At 46.9% G+C, this 20,733-nt stretch overlaps 1 protein-coding gene across 1 annotated transcript in view; it reads right to left on the minus strand.

Moving 5' to 3' along the window:
* The window catches only part of ABCC8 (ATP binding cassette subfamily C member 8), an 803,652-nt gene that overhangs the window by 37,704 nt on the left and 745,215 nt on the right, over positions 1–20,733 (minus strand). Inside the window, 2 exon segments of the mRNA XM_030201075.1 lie at positions 10,011–10,141; positions 10,266–10,386. Of these exon segments, the coding sequence (XP_030056935.1) occupies positions 10,011–10,141; positions 10,266–10,386 (252 nt within the window).

The following is a 20,733-nucleotide window of genomic DNA, read 5'->3' on the forward strand; positions in this document are numbered from 1 at the left end:
GAGAATGGAATGAGAGCTTGAGAGCTGAGGAAGGCAGCCCCTGAAGGTTTGGAAACCTACATGGTTTTGGAATTTATTTTGGTTTAAACCCTGCTTAAGTAGAGAAGCCTGTTTTCTTTTGTGAAACCTGATTATTTTGAGAACCTCTGAAGTTGGAAGGCTTGTTTATGAAGGAGGGCTGCCTGGTGAAAAAGGGGGGTTCAGTTCAGGAGGAGAGGAGCAGTGCAGGCTGAAATACCTTGGGTTGAGGAAGTCCCAAAAGTATTGCACCTCCTGGAAGTAAAGGCTGCTTGGTGATTAACTGTCTTGAGGGGAAATCCTGCTTGTGGGACAAGTACTATTTGTTTGTTACTGGCTGGGACAAAAAAGCAGGGATTTCCAAAGGGCTCTTGCATTCCCCTCAGGGAAGGGGGCAAAGTCTTTGTGTAATTGGCTGATGTACTAAGCAAGGCAGAACAGCCCTGCCTGAGAAGCAAGTCTCTACTCTGGAGTGAAGTTTTGTTTATGAATCTGGAAAATAAAGGAATGTTTTGAAGTATTTCCTGGTGGCAGTTTTGTGAAGTTCTGGCTATTCATGGGAGGCAGCTTCCTCCCCCATACTGGAGCAGCGGGCCCGTTTACAACATCTCTAGGTGCGCTACATAAAATCCGGGGGATAGCACATGTGGGTGGAGCAGGAAGGGGCTGCTACTTACAGAATATAGTAATTTATGCACACCCTTGCTGCATTTAGATGCACAAAGTGTGTGGATAGTGTAACTGCAGGTGTCCAAATATAAGATGCGCCAATACTGGGTTAAGATAATACTCTATAGCAGAATCTGGGTACCAGGATGCCATTATAGAATAAGCTCTCACCACACGGCATTGGGGTGCCTAAAAAGAGGTGCTCACTTCAGTAGTGTAGCCAGGGATGTTTTTTACAGGGGGTGAATCTCTCCCCCGCTTTCCGTGCCCATCTCCACCCTCACCTCCATCCCCTGTGCTGCTGCAGCCCACCATCTCCCCCCCACACTGCTGCCCCCATAACTTAAAATCCTCTCTGCTGCACTCTTTACACAGGCAGCGGTACTCATATGCTGCCTGTGGCCTGCACAGGGATTTCCTTCCTGGACCGTCCCACCACTTCTGATGCAACTTCCGAAGTTCCTGTTTTGTGAAGGGGTGAAGAATGCAGCAGAGAGGATTTTAAGGTGGGGGTAGGGGCTGGGTCTCACAGGGTGTGCGCATGCCACTAGCTGACTTCTAAAATTTCCCCATTCATGTACTAAGTCCTGAGCTGGCATAAATGTCTGTACCTTCAAAGTAGGTGCTATTTCTGTGGAATTTGTGCTAGTATTTTAAAAAGACACATGGAGGGGCATAATTGAACGGCGCCGGCCATCTATATGGCTGGCCATCTTTGGGGCCGGCTCCGCAAAGGGGCGGTGCCAACCGTATTATCGAAAAAGATGGCCGGTCATCTTTTCTTTCGATAATATGGTTGGGGCCGGCTAAATCTCAACATTTAGGTCAAATGTTGAGATAGCCGGGTTTACAGATGGCCGGCTTCAAAAAAGTGGAAAAAAAATCGAAGTGCTCATCAGGGACGTCCTAAATCAAAACTACCTTTGCGTGGCTTTTTCAGTAGTACCAGTGGAATTTGAACTGGCCACCTCTGGATTACAAGCCTGGTGCTCTAAGCAATTGGCCACAGTTCCACTTACTTGGATGTCCCTCCCTTTTGATTATGCCCCTTTGATTGGCTGAGAGAGACCCCTGTCTGTGATTGGCTGAGAGAGACCTGAAGGGGCATAATCAAAAGGGAGGGGCCTCCAATTAAGTGGCGCTGTGGCCAAGTGGTTAGAGCACCAGTCTTAGTCTTGTAATGCAGAGGTGGCCGGTTCAAATCCCACTGGTACTACTGAAAAAGCCAAGCAAAATTAGTTTTGATGTAGGACATCCCTGACAAGCACTTCAATTTTTTTTTTATTTTTTTTGGGTGGGAGTGGGTTAGTGACCACTAGGGGAGTAAGGGGAGGTCATCCCCGATACCCTCCGGTGGTCATTTGGTCAGTTGTGGATCCTTTTTGAAGCTTGGTCGTGAAAAAAAAGGGACCAAGTAAAACCGGCAAAATGCTAATCAAGGCCGGCTTTCTTTTTTCCATTATCGGGTGAAGCCGTCCATCTCGTAAGCATGCCCCGTCCCGCCTTCACTACCCTACCAACATGCCCCCTTGAAATTTCGCCGGCTCCACGATGGAAAGCAGTTGAAGCCGGCCAAAATTGGCTTTCGATTATACCGGTTTGGCCGGTTTCAGGAGATCGCCGGCCATCCTCTGATTTGTCTCGGGAGATAGCCGGCGATCTCTTTTGAAAATGAGCTGGATTTGTTGCATTTGTATCCCACCTTTTCCCACCTCTTTGCAGGCTCAAAGTGGCTTACAATACATCATGAGTAGTGGAAGAATGCTAGAAAATAAACATTTAGTATTACAGAAGGATCTTGGTCAGCATGATGATAATAAAACAAAGTAATAGTATACAAGCAGATATTATGAAACAGTTCTGAATATAAATGGGCGAGTTGTGTATATTCACATTGGTTGATCTTTGTGGTACGCTTTATTAAAGAGAAGGGTCTTCAGTAGTATGCAGAAGTTCGTTCTTTCGTAGATCGATTTCAAGCTGCGTGGCAATGCTTTTCATAATTGTGTGCTCAGGTAGGTAAAGTTTGAAACATGCATTAGTTTGTATTTCATACCTTTGCAGTTGGGGAAATGCAAATCAAGGAATGTGCGGGATGATCTTTTGGCGATTTACAACATTGAAGGCGTTTTTCTGACCATATACGAGTTGTTTTAACAACGGGGAATATTTCCTGATTGTTCTTTTCACATCCTTGCTTACTAGTCCATAAGCTAACCTATAGGAGTTTTTTGACCCCTGATGCAGGCATTTGTATGCCGAAACACGGCCCATGTCGGGTCTTCATTGTAATAAAGGACTACATTTTTCCCAATACTGAAGGCCCAGTGTTTGCTTTTTTTTGTTTGTCTGGTTGTTTTTGTATGCTGTCTTCCCTCTTTTGTGACGGGATGATCTTTTGGCATTCCTAGGTGGTAGGTCTATCAGGTCTGACATGTAAGCTGGTGTGTCTCCATGGATAATTTTGTGAACTAGTGAGCATATTTTGAACGTGATGCATTACTTAAGTGGGAGCCAGTGTAATTTTTCTCGTAAGGGCTTAGCACTTTCAAATTTTGTTTTGCCAAATATGAGTCTAGCTGCAGTGTTCTGGGCTGTTTGAAGTTTCTTGATTATTTGTTCTTTGCAGCCGGCATAGAGTGCGTTACAATAGTCTAAATGACTGAGCACCATTGATTGTACCAGGTTGCGGAAAACACTCCTTGGGAAGAAAGGTCTTATTCTTTTTAATTTCCACATTGAGTGGAACATCTTCTTGGTTGTGTTTTTCGCGTGGTGACTCCAAGAATTGTTAGGGTTTCTGAAATAGGAAGGTTTAGAGTTGGTGTGTTAATGGCGGTGAATTCTTTCTTGTTGTGTTGAGAGGTGAGTATTAGGCACTGGGTTTTTTCTGCATTGAGTTTCAGCCGAAATGCGTCCGCCCAAGAATGCATGATATGGAGACTTTGGTTGATGTCATTGGAAATTTCTTTTAGGTCTTGTTTGAATGGGATGTAGATCGTTACGTCGTCTGCATATATGTATGGATTAAGGTTTTGATTTGATAGTAATTTTGCCAAGGGTATCATTAAGTTGAATAGAGTCAGCAAGAGGGGAGATCCTTGTGGTACTCCGCATTCAGGTACCCATGCGGCTGAAATAGTCGAGTTAGATGTCACTTGGTATGATCTTGTGGTTAGGAATCCCTTGAACCAATTGAGGACGTTGCCTCCGATTCCGAAGTATTCAAGGATGTGTAATAAAATTCCATGATCAACCATGTCGAAAGCGCTTGACATGTCAAATTGTAAAAGTAGTATGTTCTTACCAGTTGCAATCGTTTGTTTGAATTTAGTCATGAGAGTTACTAATACTGTTTCGGTACTGTGGTTAGACCGAAATCCTGACTGGGAATCGTGAAGTATTGAGAATTTATCTAAATAGTTTGTAAGTTGTTTGGTCACCAACCCTTCCGTTAATTTGGTTATTAAGGGAATGGATGGTACTGGTCTGTAGTTAGTTAGTTCACCAGCACTTTTCTTTGCGTCTTTGGGTATGGGGGTGAGTAAAATGTTTCCTTTTTCCATTGGGAAGAGTCCATTTTATAGCATGTAATTCAGGTGTTTCGTTATGTCGTTTATGGATTGTTGAGGAGCAGATGTCATCAGGTTGTTTGGTTGTATCAAAGAAAAACCTTAGCTGGTCATCCTGACGTTCATTTCCTTCAGGGAGCGGGTCTCATTCGCCCTCCTAAACCCCTCTCTCCTGCTTGGGACCTTAATTTAATCGACAAAATATCTAACTTTCTTAAATCCCTGAAGACGTACCTCTTCAATAAGGCCTACAAAGAGACCCCATAGCTTAACTATGCCACCTCACCAATCCACTCTAATCCGAAAATCATCTTTCTATACCTATTTTATTAATACTTCTTTTCATCCTTAATCTCTTTGCATCAACAATTGTATCTGACATCCTGGTATGGCATTACCATAACAGACCTCTGTAAGCCACATTGAGCCTGCAAATAGGTGGGAAAATGTGGGATACAAATGCAATAAGTAAATAAATAAATAAATAAATATATCTAGTTTACAGTGAGATTTGGCAAATCTTTTGAGCGTTTGGGAGATGATGTTCTCCGATAATATCTCAAAGTTAGTCCGGGTCCTGTCCGCTGGGTGAATGCCAGGGACTGGGTCTAGGCAGTTAAAAAGTTCAGCATAGTCGATGGTACTGACAGGTATTTTAAGTTGTAGTTGTACGATTTTTTCGTTGAAGTATCTCGTGAGATTGTCTGCTCCAGGAGTGTCTTTGCTGTTGGTTCTGACTGGTGTGATATCTAATAGTTTGTTCATGAGTTGGAAAAGTTTATATGTGTCCTTGTAATTTAGTCCGATTATGGTTTTGTAATATAGTCTTTTGGTTTGTCTTATGGTGTATTTTCTTTGAAGTTGTTTCCAGGCATTAAGTGTGGTGTCGTCTTTCTTTTTATTCCAAGCTCATTCTAACCTTCTGACTTGTGTTTTGAGTTTTTTCAACTCTTCATTGAACCATGGTGTTGAATTCTTTCTGTGTGAGGTTCTTGTTTGGGTTGGAGCAATATTGTCTAATATAGATCTGCATCTGTCATCCCATTCTAAGAGGAATTGGATTGTATCTGTTTTTATTGTCCATTCGTTGTGGTAAATCTGTTGCCAAAATATTACCGGATCTATTTTTCCTCTCGTGGTGTAAGTTTTCCGTTCTTGTTTATTCGGTGGTCCTTTTGTTTGCCATTGGAGGGAGATGTTTGTTTTATAGTGGTCCGACCATGGTACGGGTGTCCATTTTGTGTCTGTTAGTATAAGGTTTGCATCGAGGTCAAAATTGTGTGTGATGATGTCTAGAGTGTGTCCTTTGATGTGGGTTGGTTGCGTGTGTGTCCTATGAAGGTCCCATAATTGTAGGAACTCTTCGCATTCTTGGGTACTGGTTGAGTTGAGATCTTCAAGGTGTAGATTGATATCTCCTATTATGATGAGATTTGAGCTGGAGACACAAGTGTTCAAGATAAAGTCCATGAGGTATGTTTGGGATTCTTGCCAGTTGCCTGGCGGTCTATAGAGCAAGACTGCGGTAAGGTGTTCTTGCAGGTTTGAATGATTCATTCTTACCGAAGCGATTTCAAGTTGTGGTAGAATAGATTCGGTTATTGTTGTGATGGTGAACTCAGATATGTATATTATTGCTATTCCAACTCCTCTTTTTCCGTTTCTTGTCCAGTAGGTAATTTTGTATCCCGGAAGACATAGATCTAAGATTATGGGGTCTTTAAGGTCATGAATCCAGGTTTCAGTGATGAATAGGAGGTCCAGATTGTCTATGGTGATCCAATCTGTTATAGTCTCTGCTTTATTTACCACTGATCTGGCATTTATGTATCCCGGAAGACATAGATCTAAGATTATGGGGTCTTTAAGGTCATGAATCCAGGTTTCAGTGATGAATAGGAGGTCCAGATTGTCTATGGTGATCCAATCTGTTATAGTCTCTGCTTTATTTACCACTGATCTGGCATTTATGTATCCCATTTGGATTTGTCGGTAGGGTTCCGTTTGGGATTTGGTTGTGTTGATTCTTATTATTTGCCTGGTTTCTTGGTATCTGGTTTTGTTGTGTCCTTTCTTCTCTTTCTGTTGGTTATTTCCGTATGTATTTGTTTTTAATTTTAGTTGGTTGTTATTCTTTTGGTTTGTTGAGCTGTTATTGGGTTGTCTGTGGTTTTTGTGTGTTGTGGGAAGATTGTTGTTTATGTTGGGAGTGGTCCATACGTGGTGAATTAAGGGAAGGAAGTAGATTAGCATGAGTAGTTTGGAGGGCCAGCAGCCTTGTTCCATCCTGGCTCCTCTTTTCCCCTTTCAGAACTGGCTCCCCCGGCGTGTCCAAGATGGCGGCTCAGCTTTGAGTGTGTGCGCTCGAGCTCTCTGGACTTATACCTAAAAACCTGTTTCTTTTTTCTAAAAATGCCTCATACAAAGAGGAAAGCCGTGGTAAAGAGCCATCCGCCATTGGTTCTTACCTCATCGCCGGTTCAGACGACGCTGGATCACTTCACAACAAAGCCCACGTTTAACTCCGGTGAGAGTTTGCCCGCTGTGAGCGCCGACGAAGGAGCGACGGCTCACTTGGGCTCAGAGATCTTTTTGTCCCCGCCGGATATTAATCAACCACCCTGTCCAGCTCGTAGTCGGCAGTGGATGTCGGATCTAGCCGCTTCGGAAGTCGAAGGCGGCGGATCTGCAAGTGGCGGCTCCACCCCAAAGCGGACCGAGAAAACAACTGTGGAACAGCAAGCTCCCCAGGTGGTTACACTGTAGTTGATCTGGACCGCTATTCAAGAACTGACTCAAACTGTAGCGAACACGGTAAAAGGGACTTCCCTGCTTTTAAGTAAAGTTGATGTCTTAACTGAAGCTATGGATAACTTTAAAGTAGACACTACTTCAAAAATAGATTCGATTCAAACAGAAATAACGACGCTGAAACTGACTAACAATGTTTTGATTAAAGACAAATTGATGACTTTGAGAAAGATTGAACAACTTGAAAATTTTAATAAGCGCTTGAATCTAAGGATACTAAGTTTTCCTGTTATAATTGGCTTGAGTCCGATGGAACTGTTTCGTAAATACTTGATTGAAAATCTACAATATTCCCCCTCTCATATTCCTCCAGTTAATAAAATTTTTTATGTTCCTTTGCCTAAAAATAAAGAGGGAGAATTGAAGCAGATAAGCAATCAAGTTAAACCACAAGAGAATAACCAGGAATTACAAGATCTTTCGGCGTTTTTGGAACAGTCTTTTTCAGCAGTCTCACATCGACAGACTTTATTGATATCACTAGTTTTTGAACAAGATCTTAACGCAATACTAAAAATGTACTTTAAAAATTCAATGAAACCTTTCTGTGGATCCAGAGTCTGGATTTATCCAGACATAACTAAAACTACTCAAGATAGGAGAAAGTTATTCCTAGCGTTAAGAGAGGAGACAAGGGCAATTGGAGCCTCCTTTTTGCTATCCTATCCTTGTAAATGCATAGTGAAGTATCTTAATGTAAAGTATGTATTTTTTGAGTCGGATCAGTTAAAATCTTTCCTGGAACAAAAGCGGGTCCTCAATGTACCCCCAGTGTAATAATTTAACAACGGATTAATCTTTATTATGGTGGATTAATGAGCCAGGCCATTTTCTTTATTATTTCTTATTATATAAGACTATGTTATTTCTTTATTTCTTTACTAGACACGTCTCCCTTCCCCCATTGTTTTGTGGTCTAAGGAAGAATATAAAAATGTATTTTGTTTTTTCCTCTATAATTTTTTTGCCTTTCTGTGTTTCTAAATACAAGATGTAATGCTTGTTAATTACAAATAAATGAATAAAAAAAAAAAAAAAGCATGAGTAGTTTGTTGGTATTCATGTTGGCTGTATTTAGAAATGGTTGGTATGCCTGGTGAATATTATTGGGTACGGTTTTGTGTGAACATCAATCGGTATCAACATTCATCATATGTGAGCATGTATGAGCAATTCTTGAGCCTTTTTGATATGAACGTCAGCAGTTTCAACATTAATCATAGATGAGCATAAGCATAATATACGTTACCGTAGATGAACATTAAGCATGAATGAGCATTGAACATTAAGCATTAAACATAAGTGTGAACATCAGCAGTGTCAACATTTAGCATAATTAAGCATTGAGCATAGATGTACATTTGCGTAAATAAGCTTTAAGCATGTATGAACATTGAGCATAGCTGAGTATTGAGTATAATGATCACTGATTATAAATGATCAGTAAGCGTGAATGAGCATTGAAGCATGAATGAGCATTGAATATAAATGAATGAACATCAGCAGTGTCAATATTAGACATATTTGAGCATTGAGCATGAATGAGCATTGAAGCATGATTGAGCAGTAATCATGAATGAGCAGTAAGCATGAATGTGTTTTCCCTCTTTGCAACTGATTGCCTGTGTATGTCATGATAGTTCTTGTTCAACACGGTGTTGTCTGGCCGCGAATACCTCTGGATCTGGTTGAGAGTTGCTCCGGTCTCGCTCCCGTGTTGTCCGTGGCGCGATCCTCCGGTCGTTTCAGCGCTTGAACCGTTGTTGCTCCCGCTGCTACTCCCGCTGTTCCTCCCTTCGCGATTGATGTGGCGGTGCAGCTGAGTCGGATATAATATCGCTGCTTGCTACTGCAATCAAGTAACATGTGTTCATCGGTTTCTGCCCTGCGTCTCCGCTGTTTTTGTTCGGCAGGTTTGACAGAAAGCCTGAAGCAGCCTCCTCGGTTGAGCCGCGTGTCTACATCCACAAGCTCCAGAGTCCTAGACCCCCCTCGTCCCTATGTCTCTTCGCTTTTGTCGTCTCCGCAGCCGGGTAAGCGAGGTTTTATGCACTCGGGCTTTTGAGACTGGGTCCCCGGCTCCCTTCACAGTTTACCCTCCTCTCCTGCTTGGCTCCGCGTTCTCAGATGGCCGGGTGGGAGGAGGTGGTTGGGTCGCTATCACTGGGGCTCGGGTCTCAGTCGCTGGGGCTCGAGTTGGGGTTTTCGGCAACGGCTCTCGCCTCCTCGCTTCTCTCTCCCTGTTCGGTTGCAGTGATCAGTACCTACCCTTGGGCAGGCGAAATCGTTTCCTTACCTATTTGGGCGCTTAGCTCGTTGAGATGCTGCAGGGCGTTGATCTCCAGTGGTTTCTCAATTGTCCGCTGGTAATTGTGCCGGTGCATTTGGCGGGTTTGTGGGTGTGCGGTCTCATACACTTCTCAGCACATCCTGGCCGCGCCGTTCTGCCATCCACTCATGCTCGGTTGCTGGTTTTGTTCCTCAGCGGCCTGCTGGTAATTAGGCCAGGGCCACCAACAGTCCGTGGTTCCACGTGGGTTACAGACTCGCTTTCCGATATCTCCCCATTGTACTTGGATCTCTGGGGTTTATTCGGATCAGCTTCAGTTCATTATGGTTTGTCTCTGGTCCGTTCCAGACCGTTCCGTTCGAGGATGGTCCAGGTAGGTCGATTTGTTCGAGACCTCAGGAGCTCATTAACAGAGCTCCTTACCTGTCGGCCATCTTAAGTTCTCCTGAATTTAGCTGCTACGTGTTACTATCTAGTGGTGGTTGAGACTCTTCATCCTCCCCAGGTGCAACAAAAGCTGCATTTATAGCATCTCAACAAGAGCTGGGAAGCAAACCCATGTCTTCTGCATAAGGTACATATTACTGCTATTAAGCCACCAAGCCAGTTGTGAACAAATAGTTTTATAAGTATGACTTCAGTTTTCCTACCTTTTGTCCTGGACTGATATGAGCATTAACATGCTTTAAGACTGGCTTCAGAGTGCTGTCGTATCTGACACTTAGGTTCTGAATTTGAATATCTCCACTTTCAGGCCAGTTCTGAGGAATCTGCGATGCAGCTGCTTCCCAAATAGAAAGAAATCAGTCAATTAAATGCATGTATAATTTATGTATGAACACTTAATCTTGCATCATTAAACATTTAGCGAGTCCTTAACTATGCTCTAACAATACCACACTCACACAAAAGCCCTTTGTAATTTTCAGCTTCTGTTTTCAGAAGGCCGTTGACTCTCTTCACTGCTCCAAGCTGAATCTCCATATCTGCCAGGTTGCGGACCATCCAGTTCAGATAGTTGGATACCTGACAAGGATTAATAAAATGAGTGTTCTGAACGGAGGACACATGACTTAGCACCTAGACTGAACAGGATGCACCCCTTTCCTTTTCCAAAGCACTAAAGGCCCACAACGATAAGCAGCTTGTAAGCCACTGACAGCGCAAATGAAAGTGTGTTCCCATGAGGAAGAAGATATTCATAGAGCTGTGCGTGAGTATTGTTACACCAAAAACCTGTATTTTTTCAGCAAACCTCCAGACCGGTCAAGACAATTGGGTTATACATGCCTACCAGCAAAGGGAGACTGAGAACCAGTGGCGTAGGAAGGGGGGGGGGGGGGGCGGGGGGGGGGGCGGTCCGCCCCGGGTGCACACCGCTGGGGGGGGTGTCGGCTCCACGCTGGTGCACTGCCCTCTCTGCCCCGGAACAGGTTACTTCCTCTTCCGGGACAGAGAGAGCAGTGAACCAGCGCGGAGCCGACACACCCCAGCAACGTGCAGTCAGGGCGGATCGGCCCTCCCACCCGTCCCTCGCCGCAGGTATGCGCTCCGGGGGGGGGGGGAGGTATGCGCTCCGGGGGGGTGTGCTCCAGTGGGAGGAGGGTGCGCCATGCTGCACCCGGGGGTGGGGGCGCAGCGGCGACCTGCCCCTGGTGTCAGCTCCCCTCGCTACAGCTCTGCTGAGAACACCTGAGTTTGGATACTGTATATCTTATTCTGCACAGAAGCCCAGCCAGCCAGCATTTCTCATTCTCTAGCAGTTAAGGTAACTGCAATTGCAGAGAGGAAATTTCAAGTAAACAAAGTGTTACGTCTGTGGCCGTGACCACTCTCAGACTTACCCTGTTTCTGGGAGTCAGTGGCTGTGCTGGCTTCTGCTTGTCTCTGTGTCTGTCTCTGTCTTAGTTTCTCTCTGGCTCTGTGTACTGATTGCCCTACTGAACCTCACCTGTGTGGGCTATGCCTTTTTCAAGATGGCTGCCGCCGACTCCTCTATGCCAGTATCCAAGATGGCTCCCGCTGGGCTGACTTCTCTGTGTGTCAAGCCTCTGTTTGGATGCAAGGTGATTGCTGCAGCTGTGCCTCTGGTGTGGAAGGGCTTTATTAATCACTTAGAGACTACAGCCCTGGCCTTTGCATTTCATCTAAGGGCCCTGGTGTATAGAGTGCTCTGTACACTGTTTCAGTGTTTGCTCTGTGTGAGTTTCTATGTTTGACTAGATAGCTTAGGCACCGTGTGGCTTGTTAGCCTGTGTATAGCTTTGCTAGTTCTCTGTGTTTGTTCCTAGGGTTAGACTAGCCAGCTTAGGCACCGTGTGGCTTGTTAGCCTGTGTATAGCTTTGCTAGTTCTCTGTGTTTGTTCCTAGTGTTAGACTAGCCAGCTTAGGCACCGTGTGGCTTGTTAGCCTGTGTATAGCTTTGCTAGTTCTCTGTGTTTGTTCCTAGTGTTAGACTAGCCAGCTTAGGCACCGTGTGGCTTGTTAGTCTGTGTATAGCTTTGCTAGTTCTTTGTGTTTGTTTCCAGTTTATGACTTGTTAGCTTGGGCACAGCTTTGTTGTTAGCTGGTGTATAGCTTTACTAGTCTCCTGAGTTACCTAGTGTATAGCTTTACTAGTCTCCTGAGTTACCTAGTGTATGTTTCTTGTATATGACTGGTTTGCCTGGGCATAGCTTTCTTATTAGCTTGGGTACAGTCTACTAGTCCTTGTGTCTAACCTGCCAACTGCCAGAACCCGGACATTCCCTGCCTGGCTGCCTTGCCTTCGCCGAAGTGCCAGGGGGCACTCCTGGATCCTCATGCCTGCTGTTCCTGCTTGCAAGTTCCAGTTCCGGTTTTTCCTGTAAGCCCTGCTGGCCGCCCGAACCTGAGGGCTCAACCCTCGGGGAAAGGTGGTCAAGCGTAGGTGAAGCCTAGGTCCAGTGTGTTCCAGTCCAGCGGGTTCTGGTCCTGTGGGTTCCGCTCCAGTGTGTTCCAGTCCAGCGGGCTCCACTCTGGTGCGTTCCAGTTCCGTGTATTCCGGAGTAGAACTCCAGTCCGGGGTTCCGGTCCAGTTTTGTCTCATCTCTACCTTGGAGGTGATCTTGCCTGCCACTGCCGCTCCACGGTAGTGGCCCATGGGCTCACGAACCCAGTGCTCCCGGGGAAGAAGCCTGACAGTATGCCAAGGTCCTCGAGCACGCGACAGAATGCAAAGGCCATGAGCCCGGCAAGAACCCCCACCCAGCCGACCCAGCTGGGGTCCAGCTCCGTCATTGTGCTTGATCCTTCTATGACTCTTTGTCAGTATCGTGGGAAACTGTTGTCTCATCCTGTTTTGAAGAAGACCCCTGAAGCGGCAGCTGAGAGAAAACGTGTCCGGTGGCTTGGAATCACTGAAAGCCCAGTTTCAGATATGGACCCTTTTATCACGCTCGCTGAATATCGCCGCATCTTGGTCTTGAATCCAGCTTTGTGGGATACTCCTGAAGCTGTCGCTGAGAGGAGACGTCTTGGGAATTCCACGCTCTGGGCCCAGCTGGGGTCCAGTCCCATTCAAGCAGAGCGTCCAGACAAGCCTCTGAATCCAGTCTGAGCAGCGCGTTCAGCCAAGCTTCAGAGTCCAGTCCGAGGGAAGCTCCTAACCGAGTTGCCAACTCCAGTTCAAGTGGCGCTTCCACTCAAGCCTCTGAGTCCAGTCCGAGGGGTGCTTCTGACCGAGTCTCCGATTCCAGTCCAAGCAGCACGTCAAGCCAAGTCTCTGCGTCCAGTTCAAGTGGTGCTGTCTACTGAGTCTCCTAGTACCAGTGTGGATCCCAGTTCCAACCCCATTTTTGAGCTGGATCCGTTTATGATGCTCCAGGAGTACCGGGTTGCCCTTTTGTCTGATCCAGCCTTGAAGGATACCCCTGAAGCTGCCGCAGAGAGAAAGCATGTCTCCTGGCTTGGGTTTGAAGAAAACCCAGTTTCTGCTATTGATCCCTCTACCAAGCTGTTCTTTTACCGCTTCCAACTCCTCTCGGAGCCAACCCTACGGGATACTCCTGAAGCCCAAGCTGAAAGAAGGTGGCTTAGTAGTCCCGGACCGAGTTGGAGTTCCAGTCAAGATGCTGAGTCTGGATCGAGTTGGAGTTCCAGTCAAGATGCTGAGTCTGGATCGAGTTGCAGTTCCAGTCAAGATGCTGAGTCTGGATCGAGTTGGAGTTCCAGTCAAGATGCTGAGCCTGGATCGAGTTGCAGTTCCAGTCAAGATGCTGAGTCTGGATCGAGTTGGAGTTCCAGTCAAGATGCTGAGTCTGGATCGAGTTGCAGTTACAGTCAAGGGGTTGATTCCAGTCCGGGTCCAAATCCCGGCTCCGTTTTGGATGCCAACCCAGGTTCCAGTTCCAGATCTGCTTCTGTTCAGACTTCTAGTTCCTGTCAAGACTGGGATGCCACTTCGGGCCCCAGCCCGGCTTCTGATGTCAGCTGGGGTAGTGGCTTCAGCCTTGCTCTTGCCATTACACGGAATTGCCAGGAGGTCCAGGACATTGTGGGTTCCCTCTGGGAAGGGTTACTTTTGAATTTTGTTCCTCTTGATGCATCCATGTTCCTGAGGTTGCCCCGTGGTGATTCGAAGGAGCCTCCTGGTCACAGGTTCTACTTTTGTCTGCCAGTTTTGAACTTCCTTGTGACTTCCAGTCCAGTGATCTATGTCTGGCTTTTGAGACCCATCAGGAGGTTTCACCATAGTTACCCCTGGACACCTGAACTCCTCAGGGAGACCGAGAGGGGGGTCTTGAGGAGGGGGTACTGTTACGTCTGTGGCCGTGACCATCCTCAGACTTACCCTGTTTCTGGGAGTCAGTGGCTGTGCTGGCTTCTGCTTGTCTCTGTGTCTGTCTCTGTCTTAGTTTCTCTCTGGCTCTGTGTGCTGATTGCCCTACTGAACCTCACCTGTGTGGGCTATGCCTTTTCCAAGATGGCTGCCACCGACTCCTCTATGCCAGTATCCAAGATGGCTCCCGCTGGGCTGACTTCTCTGTGTGTCAAGCCTCTGTTTGGATGCAAGGTGATTGCTGCAGCTGTGCCTCTGGTGTGGAAGGGCTTTATTAATCACTTAGAGACTACAGCCCTGGCCTTTGCATTTCATCTAAGGGCCCTGGTGTATAGAGTGCTCTGTACACTGTTTCAGTGTTTGCTCTGTGTGAGTTTCTATGTTTGACTAGATAGCTTAGGCACCGTGTGGCTTGTTAGCCTGTGTATAGCTTTGCTAGTTCTCTGTGTTTGTTCCTAGGGTTAGACTAGCCAGCTTAGGCACCGTGTGGCTTGTTAGCCTGTGTATAGCTTTGCTAGTTCTCTGTGGTTGTTCCTAGGGTTAGACTAGCCAGCTTAGGCACCGTGTGGCTTGTTAGCCTGTGTATAGCTTTGCTAGTTCTCTGTGTTTGTTCCTAGTGTTAGACTAGCCAGCTTAGGCACCGTGTGGCTTGTTAGCCTGTGTATAGCTTTGCTAGTTCTTTGTGTTTGTTTCCAGTGTATGACTTGTTAGCTTGGGCACAGCTTTGTTGTTAGCTGGTGTATAGCTTTACTAGTCTCCTGAGTTACCTAGTGTATGTTTCTTGTGTATGACTGGTTTGCCTGGGCATAGCTTTCCTATTAGCTTGGGTACAGTCTACTAGTCCTTGTGTCTAACCTGCCAACTGCCAGAACCCGGACATTCCCTGCCTGGCTGCCTTGCCTTCGCCGAAGTGCCAGGGGGCACTCCTGGATCCTCATGCCTGCTGTTCCTGCTTGCAAGTTCCAGTTCCGGTTTTTCCTGTAAGCCCTGCCGGCCGCCCGAACCTGAGGGCTCAACCCTCGGGGAAAGGTGGTCAAGCGTAGGTGAAGCCTAGGTCCAGTGTGTTCCAGTCCAGCGGGTTCCGGTCCCGTGGGTTCCGCTCCAGTGTGTTCCAGTCCAGCGGGTTTTACTTCTGTATGTTCCAGTCCAGTGGGGCCCTTCAGTGTGTTCCAGTCCAGCGGGCTCCACTCCAGTGCGCACCCGTCCGGTGCGTTCCAGTTCTGAGTATTCCTGTGTAGAACTCCAGTCCAGGGTTCCGATCCAGTCTTGTCTCATCTCTACCTTGAAGGTGATCTTGCCTGCCACTGCCGCCCCACGGTAGTGGCCCAAGGACTCATGAATCCAGTGCTCCCGGGGAAGAAGCCTGACAGTATGCCAAGGTCCTCGAGCACGCGACACAAAGACAGAACTTCAGAGGACAGCTGGACGGTTGAGCGTATAAGCTTCAGGTCACCATCTTTCCACTCTCCCTAGTTAGGGACACTCTTTGTCTGGTTTCTCCTCAGAGGCCTGTCTGATATGGGTAACCCTTCAGCTTAGCCCTCTGAGTCATTGAAACACAGAAGCCCCTCCACCACTGCAAGGTGGTGTCCCTTGGAGGGGTGGATACTCCTTGTTAAGTGACTTGGGCCATGGCTAGATTTTATCTGATTCCTCATGAGGATAGGGATTCTCTTAAGCCCCCCACTGTAGATGCAGTGGTCACAGTGGTGACCAAGGTGACTGCCATTCCAGTGGGTGGCAGAGCAGCTCTCCGTGACCCCCATGATAGAAAGATGGAGTCTCTGCTCAAACGTAACTTTGATTTATCAGCCTTGGTGCAGCAGGCGTCCGTCTGGGGGGGGGGGGCCTTGTGGCTTTAGCCTGTTTTCACTGGTCAGAGGTGGTCTTGGATGATTCAGCCTTAGACAGAGTGGTGTTTGTGCAAGAGTTGGCCAAGCTGGAGATGGGTTCCTCATTCTTGGCTGATGCCCTTTATGACTTGCTGTGCACTTTGGTGAAGAATATGGCCCTTATGGTGGCTTGGTGAGTGCTTTGGCTTCGGGGCTGGGGCATAGATGCGGCTTCTAAGTCTAAGTTGTGTTCTTTTCCCTTTGGTTCCATGCTTTTTGGGGAAGAATTGGATAAGTTGGTGCAAGGTCTTGGAGAGGCCAAGGTTCCATGATTGTCGGAGGTCCAGTCCAAATCGAGTGGTCGTGGTGGCTCGGTGCATGGCTCAGAGAGGCTGGGCATTATCAACTGGGTAGGTCTGGGGGAGCTCCCAGAGGTCGTTGCTTTCAGCGGATGCAGTCCTTTCAGGGGGTGTCATAGTGGAGGTCGTGACTTGGCTTCTTGGCTTCAGGGGCTTCCAGTCCAGTGCGCAGTTCTCAATGAAGGTGCGGAGTCCAGCCTCTGGTGCAGGTGAGCACTCAGTGACAGCCGTTTTATCAGAGGTGGACCCAGATAATGTTGGATCAGTGGGTCTTCAGGGAGGTTCTTGACAGATATGCACTGGAATTTGAACATCTGCTTCCAGACTTTATTTGGGACTCACAATCTAAGTTTGTACCTGAGGCAATGGAGGGTTAAGTGACTTGCCCAAGATCAGCAGCAGTGGGATTTGAACCAGCCACCTCTGGAATGCAAGACCGGTGCTCTAACCACTAGGCCACTCCTCCACAGATTTGCTTCTTGAATCACCGTGCCATTCTTGTTCCCTGGATTTGACAGAGGCTTATCTATACATTTCTATTCGCGAGGCGCATCAGCTGTTTCTTCGGTTTGCTGTCTTAAGGAGGCATTTTCAGTTTTGTGCTCTGCCTTTCGGTCTCACAACTGTGCCTCGGACATTTTCCAAAGTGATGGTGGTTGTCACAGCAGCCCTTCGGAAACAGGGCATTCTGGTCCATCCATATGTGGATGACTGTTTGATTTGGGCAAAGTCTCATTTGGAGAGCGAGAGGTCCACCAGGCAAGTGGTGTGCTTTCTGGAGTCTCTAGGCTGGGTGGTGTACTCAGCCAAGAGTCATTTGCAGCCAACTCAGTCCCTCGAATATTTGGGGGTCTGGTTCGACATTCTGGTGGAACATGTGTTTTTGTCTTCCGCTTGGATCAGCAGATTGCCGGTACAGATTTGGCAGCTTCTGTCGGAGGCCAATCCCTACGGCCCACTCGTACCTGAAGGCTCTGGGGTTGATGGCGGCTGCATTGGAGGTGGTCCCATGGGCCAGGGCTCACGAGACCATGCAACAATCTCTTCTTTCTCACTGATCTCCACAGAAGTAGGATTTGGAGGTGCAGTTTCCTCTTGTGGGAGCTCCCCGGCTCAGTCTACAATGGTAGCTTTGCACGGCCCATCTTGAAAACAGCATGCCTCTGGAGATGCCAGAGTGGATTGTAGTCACCTTGGACACCAGTATGGGGGGCTCATTGTCTTGGACAGGTGGCTCAGGGTAGCTGGTTGATGGAAGAGTCTCACTGGTCTATCAATCGGTTGGAGACACGAGCAGTCTGGTAGTTCTGGAGTCCTTTCTTCCTCTCGTCGGCAGAGCCGTTCAGGTCCTCTCTGATAATGCAACGACTGTGGCCTAAGTTAATCGGCAGGGCGGCACAAAGAGTCTGATGGTTGCGGAGGAGGTGGCATTGCTGATGCACTGGGTGGATTCACATCTCCAGGATTTCTCCACGGTGCACGTGGCTGGTATGAATGTGCACACAGATTTTCTAAGCAGACACTCTCTGGATCCTGGCAAGTGGTCTGTCCACCAATTGGTGTTCGAACACATTGTGTTGAGATGGGGGTCTGCCTCGAGTGGATCTCATGGCAATGGCTGACAATGCTCATGTGCCTCGATTCTTCAGCCGAAGGGATCGATGTGTTGGTTCTGCCATGGCCTCCCCAGGTCCTACTTTACGTTTTTCCACCATGGCCCTTGGTGAGTCAGGTGATTCAGCAGGATTGAATGACACATGGGCCTGGTGATTCTGGTGGCACTGGATTGGCTGCGCCGTCCTTGGTACGAGGGACTTGGTCCATCTGGCAGTGGAGGAGCCACTGCTGTTGCACGGGGTATCAAACATTACTTCAGGGTCCCATTGTGATGCCTGACCCATCTCCATTCTTTCTTTCTGCTTGGATCTTGAAAGGGCTCGGTTAAGGAAGAGGGGCTATTCCTCCAAGGTGATTTCTACGATGCTGCAGTCGCGAAGGTGGTCGACCTCTTTAGCCTATGTCAGAGTGTGGCACATTTTTGAGAACTGGTGCCAGGTTCATTCTTATAGGCCTTTCCATGGTTTGATCACTGAGACTTTGGAGTTTCTGCAGGATGGCTTCGACAGAGGTCTGGTTCTGTCATCTTTGAAAGTGCAGGTCGCGTCATTGGCTTGTTTTGGGGGGAAAGTTTGGGGACTGTCCTTGGCTTCTTCTCTGGAAGTGATGCATTTTTTTTGCATGGGGTGAAGCTTCTTAGACCTCTGCAGTGGCCTTTGGTACCTCCTTGGGATTTGAATCTTGTCTTGGAGGTTTTGGTAGGTGCACAATTCGTGCCGCTCAAGGTCAGCACCTGCAAGGACATTACTTTGAAGACTGTATTTTTGGTAGTGATTTCTTTTGCTCGGAGAATTTCAGAGTTGCAGACCTATTTTTTTTTTTGTTACATTTGTACCCCGCGCTTTCCCACTCATGGCAGGCTCAATGCGGCTCACATGGGGCAATGGAGGGTTAAGTGACTTGCCCAGAGTCACAAGGAGCTGCCTGTGCCTGAAGTGGGAATTGAACTCAGTTTCTCAGTTCCCCAGGATCAAAGTCCACCACCCTAACCACTAGGCCACTCCTCCACTCTAGTCCTGTAGGGACCCTTTCTTGTCTTTTTCCAGAGAGAAGGTTTTGCTGAAGCCAGTTTCTTCCTTTCTGCCCAAGGTTGTTTCAGATTTTCATGTGAATCAGGTTATTTCCTTGCCAGTTCTGGGAGATAGAGCAGGGGATTTGGATCAGCATCATTTTGTGAGGTTAGATGTGAAGAGAGTTTTGCAGCATTATCAGAAGAGGATGGAGGAGTTTCGTGCTTCAGATAGTTTATCCTGTTTGGAGTTCTGAAGAAGGGGGCTTCTGCCTCCAAGGTGACTCTAGCTCGGTGGCTGAAAGAGGCGATTGCTTCAGCTTGTTAAAGGGTCGCAAGGTTCAGTTGGTACTTAAAGCACATTCCACTTGGGGGGTGGCTGCTTCCTGGGCAGAGAGCAGTTTGATTCCACCAAGGAACATTTGCAGAGCGGCGGTGTGCTCTTCTTTGCATTCTTTTGTGAAACATTACAGACTTGACATGAAGGCGAAAGAGGATGCTGTTTTTAGGGCAGCTGTTTTGACTTCTGGTTTCCGGGGGTTCCGCCCTTAGGAATTTACTGCTTTGGTACTTCCCAAGCATCTTGACTGGTCTGGAGGGTTGCTGAGGAAAATAGGCTTTACCTGCTAATTTTCTTTCCTCTAGACCCTCCAGAATGGTCAAGAGCCCTCCCTGTTTTTTGCTGAAGCTTGCTATGGATGTTCATTAGTTCAAGATAGTATGAAACCCGTCAAAAGGTACAGCAAAGAGCGATGAAAATGATAAAGGGGATGGGATGACTTCCCTCTGAGGAAAAACTGAAGCATCTAGGGTTCTTCAGCTTGGAGAAGAGGCGGCTGAGGGGAGATATGATAGAAGTCTATAAAATAATGAGTAGAGTGGAACGGGTAGATGTGAATCGCTTGTTTACTCTTGTAACGAAGGATGCTATATTGGAGAAACAGGCCAGATGCTTAAGACAAGATTCAATCTGCACAGACATCACATGAAAATAGCCGGTGCCAGTCAAGCCCCCACCCCTGTGGGCCAACACTTTACAAGACCAGAGCACTGCACCAGTGATTTCACAGTAAGAATACTGAAAGGTAATTTTAAAACAATACAGGAAAGTAAGACCTTTGAAATAAGAATGATTGAATATTTTGACACCCAACAAACAGGACTTAATAAGGATCTGGGTTTTCTAACCCATTATAAACCATAAAGCTGTATTCCTCTGTTTATTTCTCTGTTTATTACCCTCCTGTCACCTACGTGTGGAGGAGTGGCCTAGTGGTTAGGGTGGTGGACTTTGGTCCTGGGGAACTGAGGAACTGAGTTCGATTCTTGGCACAGGCAGCTCCTTGTGAATCTGGGCAAGTCACTTAACCCTCCATTGCCTGCCGCATTGAGCCTGCCATGAGTGGGAAAGCGCGGGGTACAAATGTAACTAAAATAAATAAATAAAATACCAACACCCATCCTGTTAGAATATCAATGAAATGCTTTGATGTCCCCATGCATACCCCCAGACTGTCAAAGTGATGCTTTGATGTTTCTCTTATATATACTATCTGCCAACACATTTGCTTATTTCCGATCTGACGAAGAAGGGCAACCTTTGAAAGCTAATCAAGAACTGTATTATGTTCAATAAAAAAATATATCATCTTATTTTCTTTTCCATGTTTTATTTTGTTTGATTTCTATTGATTACTCTTTCCAAAAATACTAGGACTAGGGGGCATGCGATGAAGCTACAAAGTAGTAAATTTAATA

This window comes from Microcaecilia unicolor, chromosome 4, assembly GCF_901765095.1.
Source record: "Microcaecilia unicolor chromosome 4, aMicUni1.1, whole genome shotgun sequence".
Classification (NCBI taxonomy): domain Eukaryota; kingdom Metazoa; phylum Chordata; class Amphibia; order Gymnophiona; family Siphonopidae; genus Microcaecilia; species Microcaecilia unicolor.